The sequence below is a fragment of the Corvus moneduloides genome, chromosome Z, assembly GCF_009650955.1.
Source record: "Corvus moneduloides isolate bCorMon1 chromosome Z, bCorMon1.pri, whole genome shotgun sequence".
NCBI lineage: Eukaryota > Metazoa > Chordata > Aves > Passeriformes > Corvidae > Corvus > Corvus moneduloides.
In genome coordinates this window covers 62,800,758-62,818,360 of record NC_045511.1, presented here as the reverse complement: position 1 = coordinate 62,818,360, position 17,603 = coordinate 62,800,758, and the positions used below count along the sequence as shown (strand labels likewise).

At 37.1% G+C, this 17,603-nt stretch overlaps 1 protein-coding gene across 50 annotated transcripts in view; it reads right to left on the bottom strand.

Moving 5' to 3' along the window:
- PTPRD (protein tyrosine phosphatase receptor type D) overlaps nt 1–17,603 on the bottom strand; it is a 1,180,356-nt gene that overhangs the window by 128,106 nt on the left and 1,034,647 nt on the right. For 25 of the 50 annotated variants that reach the window (XM_032097314.1, XM_032097313.1, XM_032097316.1 and 22 more), the window contains 7 exons: nt 14,286–14,474; nt 13,051–13,059; nt 12,309–12,326; nt 10,455–10,565; nt 9,067–9,078; nt 6,739–7,008; nt 5,430–6,011 (listed from right to left, as the gene is read on the bottom strand). In XM_032097314.1, the coding sequence (XP_031953205.1) occupies nt 5,430–6,011; nt 6,739–7,008; nt 9,067–9,078; nt 10,455–10,565; nt 12,309–12,326; nt 13,051–13,059; nt 14,286–14,474 (1,191 nt within the window). The remainder of the gene's footprint in view (nt 1–5,429; nt 6,012–6,738; nt 7,009–9,066; nt 9,079–10,454; nt 10,566–12,308; nt 12,327–13,050; nt 13,060–14,285; nt 14,475–17,603) is intronic. The other 25 variants (XM_032097364.1, XM_032097343.1, XM_032097341.1 and 22 more) reach the window with 5 other exon arrangements.

Sequence of the window (17,603 nt, the reverse complement as noted above, 5' to 3'; positions counted from 1 at the left end):
AAATGCTGTTTGTCAAAATAATATTTTGCTTCAAAATCTAGTCTCCCCTCACATTTTTTTAACCACAGTTAGCCAACTCTGATGCTGAAAACACTCCCAGAAGAAAAATGTGACGGGGAAATCTGCATCACCCCAAACAGACATAAGAAGATGAAGAAGAAAGAAAACAAAACCAAAATAACAGAAACTAAAGACACTTTATTGCTTATAAACTCCAGTATGGAACTCAGTACTTAAGCCAAAGGAAAGTACCAGTTAAAGAAGTGGAACAATTAACTTATAAACTGTTTAGGATTTATGCCTAGAATGCACAACATCTGTTCAAAAAAATCTTCAGTGGCACGTGGGAGCTAAGCCAAGCTGAAGCTGACAGAAGCTACTGGTCTTCAGAGAGAGAAAAAACCCTAGAGAAACTGCAAAGTGTATGCAAGTGGACTTTATACTCTTACTGCAGTGTTTTTAATCTCACATGTCAAATCTAACACCATGTTAGTGCTGTAAATGGGGAGCTCACTAAATGGGATGGTTTTGCATGAGCATTCTCTCAATACTGTCTTTTCTGCTTTGAGGGCAATATGCTCTACAAAAGTACATTAAAACCGCTATCTTCTGTGTTCTGTGTTTAGTGTATCTCCTCTAGTACACACAACGAAAGACTACAAAGCAATAACAAAACAAAGAACAAAGTCCACAGCTATTTTTTCCAAAACTTCACATCAAATTCTATATTTTCACTTTCCTAGTGCTCCATGTTTATTGCTGGATAACCAGGGACAAACACAGACTGCTGGACTTTGTCTTGCCTATGTGGCTCTATCTCCATCCCTGATTAAAGTGCTGGAACAGGATCACAAAATAGGACCTCAGAAGGGCACTTTAGTTCCCTGCACAGCTCCTCAGCTGGCTGAGGTAACCAGAAAATTACTCCAGGACCATGCTGGGTTTGCAAGTGATAATGAAAAAAGAGGAGAGTCTCCAGGACAGAAAGTGCCCCACAACATTGCTAGGGTGAAATCCATACCTCAATTAAAACTCAGTGAGTCCAATAAGAAATCAGCTTTGCAAAGGACAATAGATTCACCAAGAGAATTTACAATCAGTAGGGAACAAGGGACCAAGAGTTTATACTTCTGATTTCTCTGAAAGAAACATGAAACACTATGGAGGAGCTCTTACAACTGAAGAGCTACTGTGCTCCAGAGTTACAATACATGTATTTTTTGAAATAACAAGTCCTAATAGAATATAATTAAAAAGTAAAATGGCTAACATACAAAATAAAATAGGTAATATGTGCATTATGCTCTCTCCCTGTCTCTCTGCTACAACTGAAATAACCTCTTCAAATGTCTGAAGATAGTTGAGGCTTGCAGCTTTACAGTACCAAACAAAGAACCACAGTATTCAAAATAATTAACTACTATACATTTTAGATTTAAAAACCGCATAGCATATTATGTGAAAAGTAATCAGAAATCCATAAATTGCTTTCTTCAAATAATATCCCAAACTGACATAGTGGGAGCCCAGAGAACAAAATAAACATGTTGGTCAGTCTTAAAGATCGAGTCCACCTAGTCTTGTCTGAATGACTAGAGAATGCAGTGAAGAGATAAATTACCACTGTGTGAAGGTAAGATCCTCAGTATTGAACTCATCACTCATTAGCATTTAAATGAAGTAAAATAGAGACTAGGACACTTAACAAAAGTTACCTGGGCATTGAGAGTAGGGGAGTTATTCAAAAGCTGAAATAGTCCTTCCTACCTGACCAGAAATATCCCTTGCAGGAAATTTTAAAATTTAAGTCAGTTAAAAAGCTATCCTGTACTCCACCTCAGCATCAGTACATTTAAGTATCTCAAAGGTGGGTGCCACAAGGATGGTGTTAGACTCTTTTCAATGGTGCCCAGAGACTGGATGAATAGCAGGGGCCATACACTAAATCACAAGAATTTGAACTCAACCTGAGGAAGAACTTCTTTATATTGAGGGTGGCAGAACACTGGAACAGGCTGCCCAGGGAGTTTGTGGAGCTTCCCTCTCTGGAAACATTCAAAACCCACCTGGACATGTTCCTTTGTCACCTGCTCTGGGTGACCCTGCCTTGGCAGAGGAGTTGGACTGGATGATCTCCAGAGGTACCTTTCAACCCTAAGTATTCTGTGATTCTTCCACCAGCTTTCTTGCTTTGAGCTGACTTTCTAGCTACATGCTCTCAACTCGTCTCATGTGGAAGTCCATTTCACTAAAAGCTTCACAAAGACACTAGGCTAGGACTGTGGAGTTTCAGAGACATCAGGTTTCCCCATTCACGTGTTCACGAAAAAAGTTTAAATGTCACATAAAGTAGCTACCTTGCTACAACACAGAACAGTACTCTCTTGCTACCAACTCTATCTCTGAGCTTCTAATTTTTTTTTACCATAAGAACTCCAGAAACATTAATTTTGTTTAATCTAAGGCTCCATTTATATGCCCTGTGAGTCAGATACTTAACCTTCTCATTACTGTCCTTTTTTCTAGGTTCAAAATATTAGCCTTTTGTAACTGTAGTAAACCTCAGTTTTCAAATAATGGAGAATCCTTCATTTAAAACTAACAATGTGTCTTGTATTTTAAGATTTTTCTAAAGAAGCATATGCTTACAGGTACACATTCACTTCTCTGAATATTTATTCATCTTTTTCTCTCTCTCTTTCGCCAATAATCCACTATCCAATAGACCTTGTGTATCTGTCTGCTGTCTTCCTACCTAAGCTCAGAACAAAAAAAAAAAAAAAAAGGCAAGTATCACACTAAAACTTATATCAATATTTCTTTATTCTAAAATTTGGTAGGTCAATTAACCTACATAACAGACCAGTTCTGACTCCATCCTCAACAGAATCTATGAATCTATTCCTTTGGCCCAAAAATGCAGAATAAGGACTTCCTTAACTTTTGGAATTGATCTCCTTTTATTCAAAAGGCTCAGCTCCACAGCTCTTTTCTGATTATAGAATTTGTTAAAATGGTGTGTTTTTATCATTAAGAAAGCACTGCTGAAAACAACTGCAATATTTTAATTAAAAATCTAAGTTTCACTACCAGCAGAGTTACATCTGACCTGCAAAGTATGAAGCCACTCATACACCCATTTCAAATGAACAATTCTGCTATACTGAGAAAATAAAAATTCTTCTGAACAGGTTTTTTAAGAACAAATTATTCATTTTTATAATCTCTCTCCAAAGATCAGAATACTCTTAAGGTAAGAAAGGTTTGAAGCATCTAAACAGAACTTGTAAGTCACAGATGTCAGCAAGATTTTGTTTTATATATGCTGCAATATCCCCAGAGTTAGGGTTAAGCTATACATATACATATTGGCAGGCTTATTTGTTAAAAAAAAAAATCATCAACCAAATGTAATCAGCATCCCATTCCTATTTTAACTCTTGTAAAATGTTTCCATTAAATTAATTTTTCCTGTTCCTAAATGGCACTTTATATTAGTTTTAGTATTTGGAATGTGTTTAATTTTAAGAGAGTTAAACTAAAACAATCATATTCAGATTTAAATTAAAGCAAATCTGGAAGAGAAGGGCAAGGAGGGCATTTTTTTCTGTGATGTTCACTGAAGAGAAACTACTGGAGAGAAAGATGGGGAAATCCTAGTTTTTAACCATACCCTGAAACAGACAACTTCACTAGACTTTCTGAGTTTTTCTCTCTTTAGTGACTGAAAACATTTGTATTCCAAGTGAAAGTATCAGTGCCTAAATATACCTCCTGTATGCCCCATTCTTTGTTTTCCTTCAATTTTTTTTAACATAGTCACAATTAAACATCGTCAAGTCAACTCCATTATGAATTTGAAATCACATATCAAGAAACCCTCCAGCACTATTAATTTCGTTGTAATTTCTTCAGATTGCAACAGTAATCGGAAACAGATGGGCACGCTTACTTCTCTGAAGTGACCTCAGAAAGTAATGTAACTTGGGTCAGTTCAGCTGAGCCTCAGTGTTCATTATTTCGATTCCTTCATCCTTCACTGGGGAAGCCACTGTCAGACACTTGCTAATCTAGGAGGTTTACAGTTGTGAGTAAAACACAGATAAGGAGCTCACTAAACCTTCTGCTTGAAAAGCTTTATGCATATGGATTCAATCAGAAGTCAGATGCCAATATAAAAACTGGTTCTCTTTCTGAAAAAGGTTCCAAATGCCAAAATTAAACTATAGTGTATATATTTACATTTGCATGTGCATACAGACACATTTTAATCTACCACCGTAAGATCTAAAAATTTTGTAACTTCCTGGCTGAGATACTGCAAAAGGTTAACACCTAGATCTTTGTGCAACACAACACCTAGAAAGATTCAAGAACACATCAGTTTCTGTCTTTATTAAATGCATATTTGGAAAATGCAAAAGTAAAAACTGGATGAAATGTAACTGTCTACAGTTACACTTTAGAGATCTGTTTTTTAAGAATTTGAGGGATGCTAAATTCTGTAACAGGAAACTTTCCTGTACTAAAAATTCAAGTACTATTATGTATTTCTAGGAAATCACTGGCCTACGGTAATACTTCATACAGCTTTCTCTAAACTGCTAGACAAAAGGAGCTTTTATTTCTTATTGCTACAATAAAACACCTTGTGCAGTGTAACTCCACTGGAGCTTCTCACTTCAGACTTTGTAAAAAGTTTTCTGCCAATTTTTTTACTGTGCTTGCTTGTCCTTTGCTAATAAAACTAATTCATGGACCTAAAACTTCTTGAACAAAACAACCTAAGTGCACACATAAACCAAGATAATAGTGACCTTGTGGTATGCATCTTGTAGGAGCAGGTTGGATTTGACTTATAAATCTAAAGTATACAAACATGCTTGCTTGAACCTATGCAAAGGTTTGTTGCATTTAATGCTCTCAGGTTTTATGTGTTCTCAGAGTCTTACCAACTAGTTGAATACACATGCAGTACATATACACTTTAAATTTCCAAAAGCAGTATTCACTAGAGTGATACAGCATAAGGGAACTACACGCCACATAAACGAACCCACCAAAACCCACAAGTAACACCTCAAAAAAAAGCTATGAACAACTACTGACAAAGATGTTTAGTGCACGTAGCACTGCCAAAGAAAAGCCATAAGATTTGGTCACCTCCAGGATAAAGGTCTCCCTGAGACTTCAGTTAAACTGCAGATAAATTTCTTGACACTGATGAAAAAAAAAAGCATGAAGGGGTAATTTCCACTCTGCAAAGATAACTTGCACTGTGGAATTGAGAAAAGGTTATCTGTAAAAACTACCTGAATAAACTGGCTATCCTTGAGGGGAAGCTTTTTTTGCAACTCAAAGTCTCTCCCTGCAAAAGTCTGCACGTGTTCAATCTTTTTTCCCACAAATTTTGCTCATGGCTAGCTTACCTCCTGTTTGAGTGATGACTTGAATGTCACTAGAAAGTGGCCCATCCCCAACAGAAGTAAAAGCAAGAACCTTCACAGAGTATGTTTTCTGGGGTACAAGATTCCCAATAGTGGTAATATGGCTGTCAGCCACATTGTGCTTCATCCAACTGTTGACATGTTGAGCGGGGTCCATGGTGTAATAAACTCTGTAACCTTGTATTTGCCCATTAGGTTCCTCAGGTTCTTCCCACTGTACCAGAATGGTGGTGGAGCTCAGCATACGGGCCTGTACATTGCGTGGTGCACTTGAAGGTGCTTGCTCTGAAGTTCTTGTTGACACAGGCTCGCTGGGTGGGCCTCGCCCAATGTTATTTACAGCAACTACCCGAAATTCATACTCTGAATATGGGCTTAGGCCGGCCACGCTGTAACGTGTTGTGGCCACCCCATCAATTTCTTTATATGGCTCCTCGGAGTTTTTGGGTTTGTGTTGGATTATGTAGTAAGAAACCGGTTCAGGGTTTCCAGAATCCCAAGTCAACGTTATGCTAGTTGCTGTGCTTTCTGTCACCACAGGTGTTCCAGGAGGCTTGGGTAAGGCTAAACACAAATAACAAAAAATACAATTAGCTCTATGTAACAGCAGACACTCTTATTCTTATTAGAATATGAAGCTTACAAAGAATAACTAACAGCAAAACAAAAGCAAAACAGGAAGATGAAATGGAAAGAAGGTATGATCTGTTCAGAGCAAGCTTTTGTCAATTATGACTTCCTCCAAAATCTATTGGAGAATCTTCAAGTTCTGTTCAATACAGTTCATTTGTCATGAATTAATGATACTGGCTTCTGTAATAAATCCATAACCATATGCAGAAAAGGAATTTTATAGAAAGACAATTCACAACTACAGTTGAATTTTCAGATATTTTTTGAACCTCTTGTTTCCAATTACTCAGTGAATATGACACTTGGATGCCTAGCAATTCTAAAAATCAAATGACTGGTTCTTAAAGGCTCCTGCTGTTGATAAATAAACACAACATTACAAGATCATTTCTTTAACTGAAATGAAGGCTGGGAGCTAGACACAGGAGAATAATGGAACATTATGACTAACTTATTTTAATAAATATTACTTATTCAATTAATGATTATGACTGCTTTCTAAACCTGTACTTTGTCTTATGCCAGTGACTGGTTGGAATATTTACCCTCTTGATTTAAGAGTGCAAATGGCATTTAGACCTTTCAGTGCAATATACTTGCTTGGAATGAATGAAATAAAAGACAGAACTGTGTCCAAATAAATGTACTTGAGATATACCTTTGACAGTTATCTGCGCTATTGCTTCTATAACACCAAGGGTAGACATAGCAACGCAAGTATAGTTTGCAGACTGTCTGACATCATTAAGCTCAAGGACATTTCTCCCTATTGGCATATCATCCTCAGGTGTCAAATCTTCTGCTCCTAGCATCCATTTCACATATGGCATTGGTGACCCCACCGCAACACAGGTGATATTTACACTCCCGCCAGGCATGATCTCATGATTTGTGGGGGGGATAGAGAACCTCGGTGGGACCCGTCGAACTGGAACAAAACACAAAGAAAAGGTAATAACATATACAAAAAAGGAAACTGAGTCTTGCATAAGGACAGCATGCAGTGTACAGACACAATTTACTATTTACTATTTTAGTGTTTATTCTGGTCTGCCAGAAAATATATATAAGAGAAATAAGAGACTAAACAAGAATTTTGTCTGCACACAATGTGAATTATTCTATATTTATTTGAGGATATTATTAGGCACATTCATACAAAGGCTGATTCAGACCTACTAGGGCCCCACATGTAACTAACTACATACTAACAATACACAAACACCATGCAAAAGATATACACGCACACGTGCACGCACACACACAGGCGCACATATATATATGCATTTTTTTATGCCCATACATATATATATATATGCACAGAAGAAAACTGGAAGGTCAACAGCATGCTTGAGTTGATCACCAACTTCAATGCTGTGTGCTTCCAGTTGATGTGAATAAATGTGCTAGGCCACATTGTCACATCACAGTCCTGGAACACACTGCCTAGAGTAAATTGAAAGTGCAATTTCACTTGCTTTCAGACTCAAAGTAGATGCAGCCTCAAGACCTCACACTAACACTGAAACAAACATAGAAAAATATTTAATTGCACACAGATACAAATATATATATACACATATGTATACACATATACAAATATATATAAATATACGTATACATATATATATATATATATGGAGAGAGACAGACAGAGAGAGGGAGAGACAGAGTCACAGAAAGAAACTAGGCAAAGCCAGTACAAAGTACTGGATCTGATCATGCAAGCAAGCAAATGACAGAAACAGGAGAGAATCATGCTTAGGGAAATGTCTGAGTAAAAACTGCAGAGAGAAAACACAAAAAGAAAACATTGGGTGAGGAAATGAAACTTGAAAGCAATGGGAATAGGATAGGCTAACAGATACAGGAGTTTCAGAGGAGCATAGAGTTTGAGGGAGAAGGAACTTAGATTAAATTTAGGTGGTTAAAAAGCAATTGCTAGGAAGGGCCACTGGGGAAATAGCAGAATATTTAACATTCAGGATTCCACTATGCTCACAGTTAAGGGAAAACAAAATAAGGATTAATAATATTAGACATTTCTGTATTGATAGCAAGGGGTGGCAACCTTAAACACACAGCAGTACATTCCACTAACAGAGTAGTTAATATTTAAGCAAACACAACACCGAGAAAATTACCAGGCAATAACAGATCAGTGCTCCTGCTTCAAATATTCTCAGTGGTGTGCACATGTGTGTAGGAGGTGGAAGCGATAGAGGTAGCTGAGAGAGGTAGGTTTGTATTTAGGCCTTTCACTGGATGGTGTACTCGAAACTGTATTTATTTGGCCTTAATAGAGGCTAATCATTAAACACAGTTTTAATTCAGCAAAAAATTAGAAGTAAAATAAGACTATGAGTGAGTTTAAAAACAACAAAAAAAATCAGGAAACTATATTAATCTGAAACCTTTCCACTGGGTTTGATTAAATTTCCATGATCTTCTATGGATTCAGGAGGGACTTAACTGCAATGGCCTCATGAGTGAATGACAGGCAGAAGGGGAACAAGCAGAGAGCAAAACAATCCATAAACGGCCAGTTCACAGAGGCCACACAAAGCAAACAGCAAGCAATGAGCAACTTCTTGTGTTGAACAAAATCCTTATAGACAAAGGAGAGTTTAGTCTTCATGCGTGGGCTATTTAGAAAAGCAACTACTGAAACCATTCCTTGAAAAGCAGGCATCAGTATAAACAAGAAATTAAAAGGGAAGAAAAAGCAGGAACACTGACCAAGTTTAGTAGACGTTAGTATTAAAAGTTAAAGAGATAGCCATGCATCCAGGTTCATTCTCTCTTATCATGCACAACAGTTAGATACCAGCACTCATCAAAAGCCATGACCAGGGCATTCTCTGCTTAAACATAACATTAACTTAAAAAATGCCACAATGTAGCTACATTCATTTCATTTGTATTCTTTTTTATTGGTTTAATTAATAGTTTTGTAAGGTGGGTAAAAAGTAAAAAACACACCAACCTTCTCGCAGCTCTGAGGGATGTAGGGGGTTTGATGCAGAACACAATGAAATGAGGAAAGGAGAAAAACAAGGGAAACACAGAGAGAGTAAAAAGGCCGTATCAAGGCTTTCAACTGCTACTTGAACATCTCTACTTGCTCTAATTAAACCTTCCTACCTCATCTTGAAAAGTTAGCATTTTCCACAGCTACAACGGAAACAATAGCTAGCATAATTTTGAAATTTTCCTTTGGATATAAAGGTATACATGCCTCATGCAGTACAGGAAAGTCAGTATGTTGGAGGAGAAGAGAAAGAAAATAAAAGATCAAATAACTTTCTATGGATGTCATAACTATGAAAGGTTTTCCTTTCTTTTCTTTTTTAATTAGACAAAAGAGTAACACCATATGAAAACATACCAGGTTGATAGAAAAATCAGCTCTAAAAAAATTTCAAAATCAAGCTAGGCATTTTTTGTAAGGTCATCCATCCTACAGTAAGATTTACAGCTGTTTATGTTTTCATTCCTGTTTCCCCCACCCATCCCCTTTTACTGTAGACACACACACACACATATATATACACACATATGTATGTATGTATGTATGTAATAGGCTTCATTATACAGAAATCTACATCAATCAGACATAGGAAATACTGCCTGAAACAAAGCCCTTCATTCTAGTCGAACTAAAAAAATATTTCAGTTGGTTAATAACCATTTTTAATACTGTATAGAAGAATAAAATGGTTTTATTATTAGTCATACCTGTCATACACAGAGATATTTTCTTAAAGTAATACAGCCAATTGACCACTATCTTTCTAAAGGACTACACTTCACTCACAAGTCTTACACTAAATATATGTATATATATATATATATACACACACACATACATCTATATTAAGAAGAAAGAGAAAATAAGAAAATACAGTTGTGCTCTGCATACAAAATGTTATAAAGTTAGAAGCCTTTCCTTTGCAGTTAGACAGCAGAGGTCAGGTAGGCATACACCTCAATGCCTTGGGGTTACACTCAGCTGATTAGTGGCACACAGAGCAGTCACTTCAGGAGTTTGAAAAGAAAAGCAAAACAAAACAAAACCAATAAAAGAAAATAAATGCAAAGCACAATTTAACTTAATGCAGGAAAAAATAGAAGTTAAAATGTAAAAATATAAATATACTTACAAACCTTAACCCACAGGATACACTGGACTCAAGAGTGCTTTAAAAGAACAAAATAAACCCCAAGCCTTTTCTCTACAGTTTAAAATTCATTTTACAATTGACACGTTTACCATGGCATTTTGATTATTACAGTGGTAACTGTATAGATCCTGAGAGTATCTTAGCCCTGAACCTGCATGAACAGTGGATGCCAGGGTTATGTCATTCCTACCTCTGACATATAGATTGGCAGGGGCAGAATAGCGTGTACCCGCACTGTTGGTTGCAACACACTCATATTTGCCTTGGTCAGATTCTTCACTCAGTTCAATTTGGAGAGCACCTGTATGAATATAAAATACATTGCCAAAGAGAGGGTCAGAGAAGGCTTTTTTATATCCATAACAATACACCTCTCAACAATATGAAAAGCTTGTATGCGAAGGTCCACTCAACGTCGATTCATTTTCTTGCTAAGGTGCACAGACAGAAAATGATGCAATGAAAAAAACAGAGATTATTTTTTTCACATCATCAGTGCTAGCACAGGAAAACAATTAGCATTTGGCAAAAAAAAAAATAAAACTCTCTCTAAACAATACTCTTTCCTAAACCATTAAATGAAGATGGGTGAGACTGCTTCAAGGAAGAATGGCTTTTGAATAAAACAGTAGAGATTAAGTAGTTGGGTCATTATAATTTTTTAAATTTTTATTTCATTGTTTCAATCCAGTAACAAAAGTAGCACAAAAGGTGGTACTCGTAAAAAAGCAGGACAGACTTCAAGAAATCTTCTGTGGAAGAAAGCCAAAAATGCGCAGCAAGAACAAAAAGGCTGCTTGAAGTGAAAAAAAAGAAATTGTATTAGTCATTTACAATTATCAAAATATTATTTTAAAGAAATAAAGCTCCTTTAAGACATGCAGATTGATAAGAAAAGAAAGACAGTTTTCCACAACTTACAATCTTAAAGTACGTTTGCTGAAAAACAAAGAGCATTTGAATTAGAAGACAAAAAAGTTCAAAAGCATGGTCTGCGCCAACAAGGAAGAACCAACCAACCACTGCTGAGGACCGCAGAAGGGCCCCCCCCGAGACACCCAACAAAATCCACAAGTGGGATTAGCAGTGTGGTGTCACAAAACCCAAGAAAAATACAAAACAAGAATTACAAAAGAAGTGAACAGTTTTGCTAGAGTATCAAAAACCAACAATACCATACCACCAAGAATAATGAGTCAGTAACCTTTCATTTCCAAAGCCTGTAGATTAGAAGATCCAAAAATCCAGAGGTAAGAGAATTCCAAGAAAAAGAAAACTACAACAACGACCCCAAAAAAAAAAAAAAAAAAAAAAGGCAAAACCACAATAAAGGGAAAAAAACATTTCTGTAATTCTTTTAGGGGGAATACATAATTTTCAATTTTATGAAGTTAAAGAAAAAAAAGGATTGAAGAAGAACAAAAACAAAAACCTTTTATGAAAGATAAGACAAAAAGAAGATAGTCCATGTTGTCTTCTGCATGTCTGCTACTGTTCTCCAGACCATCTTGGCTTTGGTCCAGGACAAGAACAGCTAAGGAAGAAAAAAAATGATCTTTTTTTGCTCCAGTTGGACAAAAAAAAAAAAGAGGAAGGAAAAAAAAGAAGAAAAAAAAAAGAAGAAAAAGAAAAAAGAAGAAAAAGAAGAAGAAGAAAAAGGAGAAGAAGAAGAAGAAAAATAAAAAAGAGGGACAAATGGTACGCTGTGACTGGGCTATGGCCAGGAGACCTGGATATGCTTTCTTTGAAGCATATCACAATTTTTTTTTTTTTTTTTTTTTTAAATGAACAAACGAAAAGGGAAAAGGAAAAGGCAATGTGAAGAAAGAAAGGTCACAACATGAGAGTCACTGATCATAACCAAACAGGACAAAGGAAAAATAAAATCAGATGATGGACATTTCTGTGGGTTTTTGTTTTGTTTTGTTTTTTCCTTAAGGAAAACAAAACAAAACAAAACCAAAAACAGGACAAAGATGAGAGGGATGAAAAGACAGAAAGAATGAGTAAGATCATTCTGTGAACGTTAGTTCAGCACTCTTACCTCTTATTGGTGTACCACCTGGGTGGATAATATGAATGCAAATAAGATTAGAAAGAAGAAGCATTAGTACGAGAAGAAGGAGGCTAGGGCTTTGGAAGAAGAATCAAATTAGATTTACAGAATTAAATAAGGTCTTAAGAGAAACTTGAATTATTATACTGTTAAAACAGGAATATATTAGATAGTATTATCAGGTTATAAAAGCAAGTTGCATTGTACCACAAAGGGCAAAAAGGCTATAATTGGCTGCACTGCCATTCTCAGAGTAGCATCTGAGTTCTTAGACGTTTGGTTATATAGGGTTAGATATGTATCAAATATGCCTCAAATACTTAAAGGAAACTTTACAAAACTGTACTTATGACATATTTTAGGAAAATATTGGAAATTCTATTTAAATATATATATATATATAAAAAGAAGATACACTGAAGTCTATCTCAAAACAAACACTGTAGTTTAGGCTGGATTATGGCATTTACTATTCTAGATCTATGTGATACATGTGTACTGTTTCTTTTAGGTGTTGCTATGACTGATAAGACAACATTTCTGTGGAGGTGTGCGTGTGCGCCACTACAGGGATCTGGTGACTACACTGACTGTTAGTAAAATGCATGCCATGCATTTTAAGAATAATAGTAATACTAATCATATAATAATTATCATAATCATAATAATCATAATATTCTGAATATGGAAATTAGTGGGGGTGAAGTGCGCTTCAGAACTAAGCACTTACCAATAGATTCTGGAGATTTAAATACGGAGAGAAGAAAGACAGCATAAAAATATTATTATATTCCTTATAATTTGGTACAAAGTTTTCAGTTAAAGCTTTATATACTAAATCATCTATGTCACATGTGAAAAAATCTTAATTTACATTAACAGAAGGTTAATTTACACAGTTCTGCTGACAACAAGCAAAAAGTCAGTTAACAAGACGATTTAACATCACAGGACAGGTCAAAAGCTGAGAATTCTGGGAAGACACGTGATTAAACAACTTAGATTCCACAACGATATCTACTACAATTGTCAAAGGAAAAAGCTCATTATATCCCAATGATCTTACTTTGGGATAACTTTTAAACTTGATAAATTTAAATTTTGGGTTTTTTTTGTTTTTTTCTGTTTTTAGTCTAAAGAGAGCAAAAGAATAAACTAGGGCAGGAGGAGAGTGAGAGAACTGCTAGGGAGGTGCAAGGGGCAAAGAGAGAGAGAGAGCAGCAAAAGCTGGAATCTACACCAAAAGCAGACTTCTGTAGATCCAGAAAATATAGGATTCATAAAGCTTTAGCGTGGGCGCACACTACTGTGGCTAAATCTGTTGGAAAAATGCTCAGCCAGCAAAAAAACCCCAACTTTATTTCACAGATTACCCAAAGATTTCTTTTCCTTTTTTTTTTCCAGGTATAAATCTGCATGGGAAGAAGTACTGTGCTTTATGTATTTGTGAGAGGAAAGAAGATGTGTCCAAACTGGCTAATCTTTGGTGAAGTTAAATGTGGAAAAGACAGCACAAAACACATTTTAGATTTTAATTGAAGTGTCTAATGCAGGTTTTGGTTTTGATGAATATAACCATTGGTACTCCTTGCAATTTCTGAATGAAGTCCAATGTTGAAATAAATTTGTTAAAAAAAATTAAAAGGAAAGAAGAAAGAAAGAGGAGAAAATGGATCCATCAAGTACTGCAAAAAGCAGTAAAGAAAAAAATTATCAAAAAATACAGTCACAGCAGTGAGCAATGTGGAGTAAACAGAAGCTGCAAAACACATAGAGACAGACTCTATAGAAAGCTATGACAACATCACAGACATGGACAACACACTCAGTAACACAGAAAAGGAGAGGAGAAAGAGAAATTATTACCTATAAATAAAAATTTTTAAAAAAGGAAGAGAAAGGAAAGAAAGAAAAAGTGAGAGAGAACAACTCTGGGCTTCGGTGGAAACAGTAACAAGACCCTACCTGAGCGTAGCTGCTTGATGCGGCCATTGTTGTTGCTTGTGTCAACAGGTAAGAAATCTTTGAACCAAGTTATTTCAGGATCAGGATTGCCACTGGCTGCACATAACATGGTAGCTGTACGAGTTCGTTCAACCACCTTCAGCTGTGGGCCCATATCAATGGTTGGAAAACCTCGAGGGATTTGATCCTCTGAAAAAGAAATGTATAAATTGAGGGATTTCATGTTAGTTGTGTAGCACTGCATGAAAGCCCAAGTCACCAGCCTGCTTAACATTCAGTGATCATCTAATTGTTTGTACGTAAGGAACTGATTGAAAAAAATCTGATACCCAGGAAGCATTTTTGGTTAACTTACATTGATCAAAATACTGATACAAAATTACAAGTTCATAAAAAATGGTTACAAACTTTATACTTATGAAATCAGAACAGATGCACTACTTAGCAGGCAACCTTAAACTCATAATTTGGTAGCGTACAACACTGATGTTACCCTGCTTGCAAGAGTCCTTACTGTTTTATGTGAAATATTGAATTACCATGTCTTTCAACAATTGGGAAAACCCCTTCTCTTTACACAAGAGAAGTATATAAGGAGGGGTGATCATGCAGTGTAAGATCTGGCCAGTGACTCAGAAGACCCAAGTGGTGTTTCTTGCTTCTATCATTATTACTTATCTGCTGTTGCTCTTAACATCTACTGCCTCTGTGCTTCGATTTTCCATCTGTAAGATGGACAATATAGTGCTTTACTGCTACAGGGAAGTGCTGTGAGGATGAATGCATTGTATGATTGCAAAACGCTGAGAAATTCTAAATACTGGAGCTATGTGGATAGCAAAGTTGAAGTTGCAAGATACTCATAATGATGTTGAATAGATACAACAGTGTCTATTAAAACACTCAGATATGGCCAAAAATCCTCACGTTAGTGTGGCTAATACTGAAATATTAAAAAATACTGTACAAGAGTCATTGCCCTTCATAATATGACACCTGCTAGCAAGTAACTCTGGAAGCACAGTAGGATCAGGAAATTTCTCAGAAATCAAGTTAGCACAGCTAAAAGAATCTGTTTGAAATACACAATCTTGCTCCTCATTTCCATTACAATGGCAAAAGTCTTTTTATTGCAAAATAGTATTACTTCCATTCAAAAATGAAAATCAAAAATAATCAAAGAAAGAGGATCCACACTAACTATAAGACACATGTTATTAAATGTCTCGACTAGTCATTACTGACATGCAAATGATTAGGGCATAAAACTAACAGGATAAATTGTTCAACATGAACTCTCATCATTAAGAAGTGTCATATTTTCAAATAGGTCAGATAAGTCTTCAGAATTTTCTGAAAAATGTATAGCAAGCAAGTACAGCCTACGGATCTTTGCAGTTCCTGGAGCGTGATGTTGCCCATAAGCTACTTAATTGCTTGCAATATAAGTGCACATAGATAACCATAAAATTACAGAATAGTTTAGGACCTTAAAGGTCATCTACTTTCAAACCCTTTGCCATGGACAGGAACCTCTTCCACTAGACCAAGTTACTCAGAGATACATCCAGCCTGGTCTTGTACACCTTCAGGGATGGGGGATCCACAATTTCTCTGAGCAATCTGTTACAGTGCCCACCACCCTCACAGTAAAGCTTTTCTTCCTAAGATCTAATCAAAACCTACCCTCCTTCAGCCTAGGAAAAGGCAAATCTCCCTTTTCCTATCCCTTTTGAAAAGCCCCTCTCCAGCCTTTTTGTAGCCCCCTTTAGGTACTGGAAAACCTAACAAGGCCTCCAGATCTTTTTCCTCTCCAGTCTGAACAGCTCCAACTCTCTCAGCTTCTCTTTGTAGAAGAAGTATTCCAGACCTCTGATCAACTTGTGGCTCTCCACTGGACTCATTCTAACTGGTCAAAGTCTTTCTTGTGTTGGAGGCCCCAGACCTGGACGCGGTACTTCAGGTGGGAGTCTCACAAAAAAAGAAGAGAGTATAAGCATATCCCTTGAGCTCCTGGACACATCTCTTTTGATGAAGCCCAGGATGCGGCTGGCTTTCTGGGCTGCAAGTGCACATTGCAGGGTCATATCAAACTTTTCATCCACAAACAACCCAGTCTTTCTCCCCTGAGGAAGTCTTGATTCATTTGCCACTAAGTCTGTATTTTTGCTTGGAATTACTCCAACACAGGTACAGAACCTTTTACTTGGCCTTGTTGCACTTCCTCAGGTTCCCATGGGCCCACCTCTCAAGCCTGCTAAGTCCAATCCATGTCCTTAAGTGTGTTGACCACACCACACAGCTTGGTGTCATTGGCAAACTTGCTAAGGGTGCACTCAATCCCACTGCCCATATTACTGACAAAGATGCCAAGTAGCACTGGTCCCAGTACAAATCCCTGAGGATCCCCAGTTGTCACTACTTTCTAACTAGACGTTGAGCTGTTGACTGCAACCCTAGGAGTGCAACCATCCAACCCATTTCTTATCCACCAAGCAGTCCACCTGTCAAAATTCACACCTCTCCAGTTTAGAGACAAGGATGATGTTTAGGAGAGTGTCAAATGCTTTCTACAAATCCATACAGATGATTTCTGCTGTCCTTCCTCGTCCACCACTGCTGTAACCCAATTGTAGAAGGTCACCAAATTTGTCAGGCATGATTTGCCTTTAGTGAAGCCATGTTGGCTGTCACCAATCACCTCATGATTTTCAGTGTCTCTTAGCACAGTTACCAAGAGGATCTGCTGCATGATCTTGCCAGGCACTGAGGTGAGATTGTCTGGCCTGCAGACCAAGTGTCTGGGTCTTCCTTAATTCCCTTTTTAGAATGGGGGGTCATGTTTTCCCCTTTCCTGTCAGTGGGAACTTCACTGGACTGCCATGAATTTTCAAATATGATGTGTAGTGGCTGCATTCTTTCATTCCAACATGCTATTCATTGGAGACATCCCTGTGTTTCCATGACGCCAATTAAGGCCATAGCCCTGCAGGCATCCACACACCTCTAATACCACCTGTTTATTCCCCATCCCGCATGTGTTAGCACAAAAGTGTTTTAAGTTGCTCCCCAATGAAGCTGACTTTCTGTGTGGTGTGGCTGGAATGTCTTGGTGCTGGTCCCTCAGGTGCTCTGCTGCTGACCTGCATACCCTCTCTAGGCTGTGAACATCTCTTTCTGGCTCAGCTGTCTAACTAGTATGTGTGGGAATGCAGGTTGTCCCACACCTTATCATTATTAAACCTAATGATATCTCCCTCCCCTGTTGTATCTAATTTAAAGCCCTACCAATAAGGCCTGCTAGCCCTTGATCAAAAA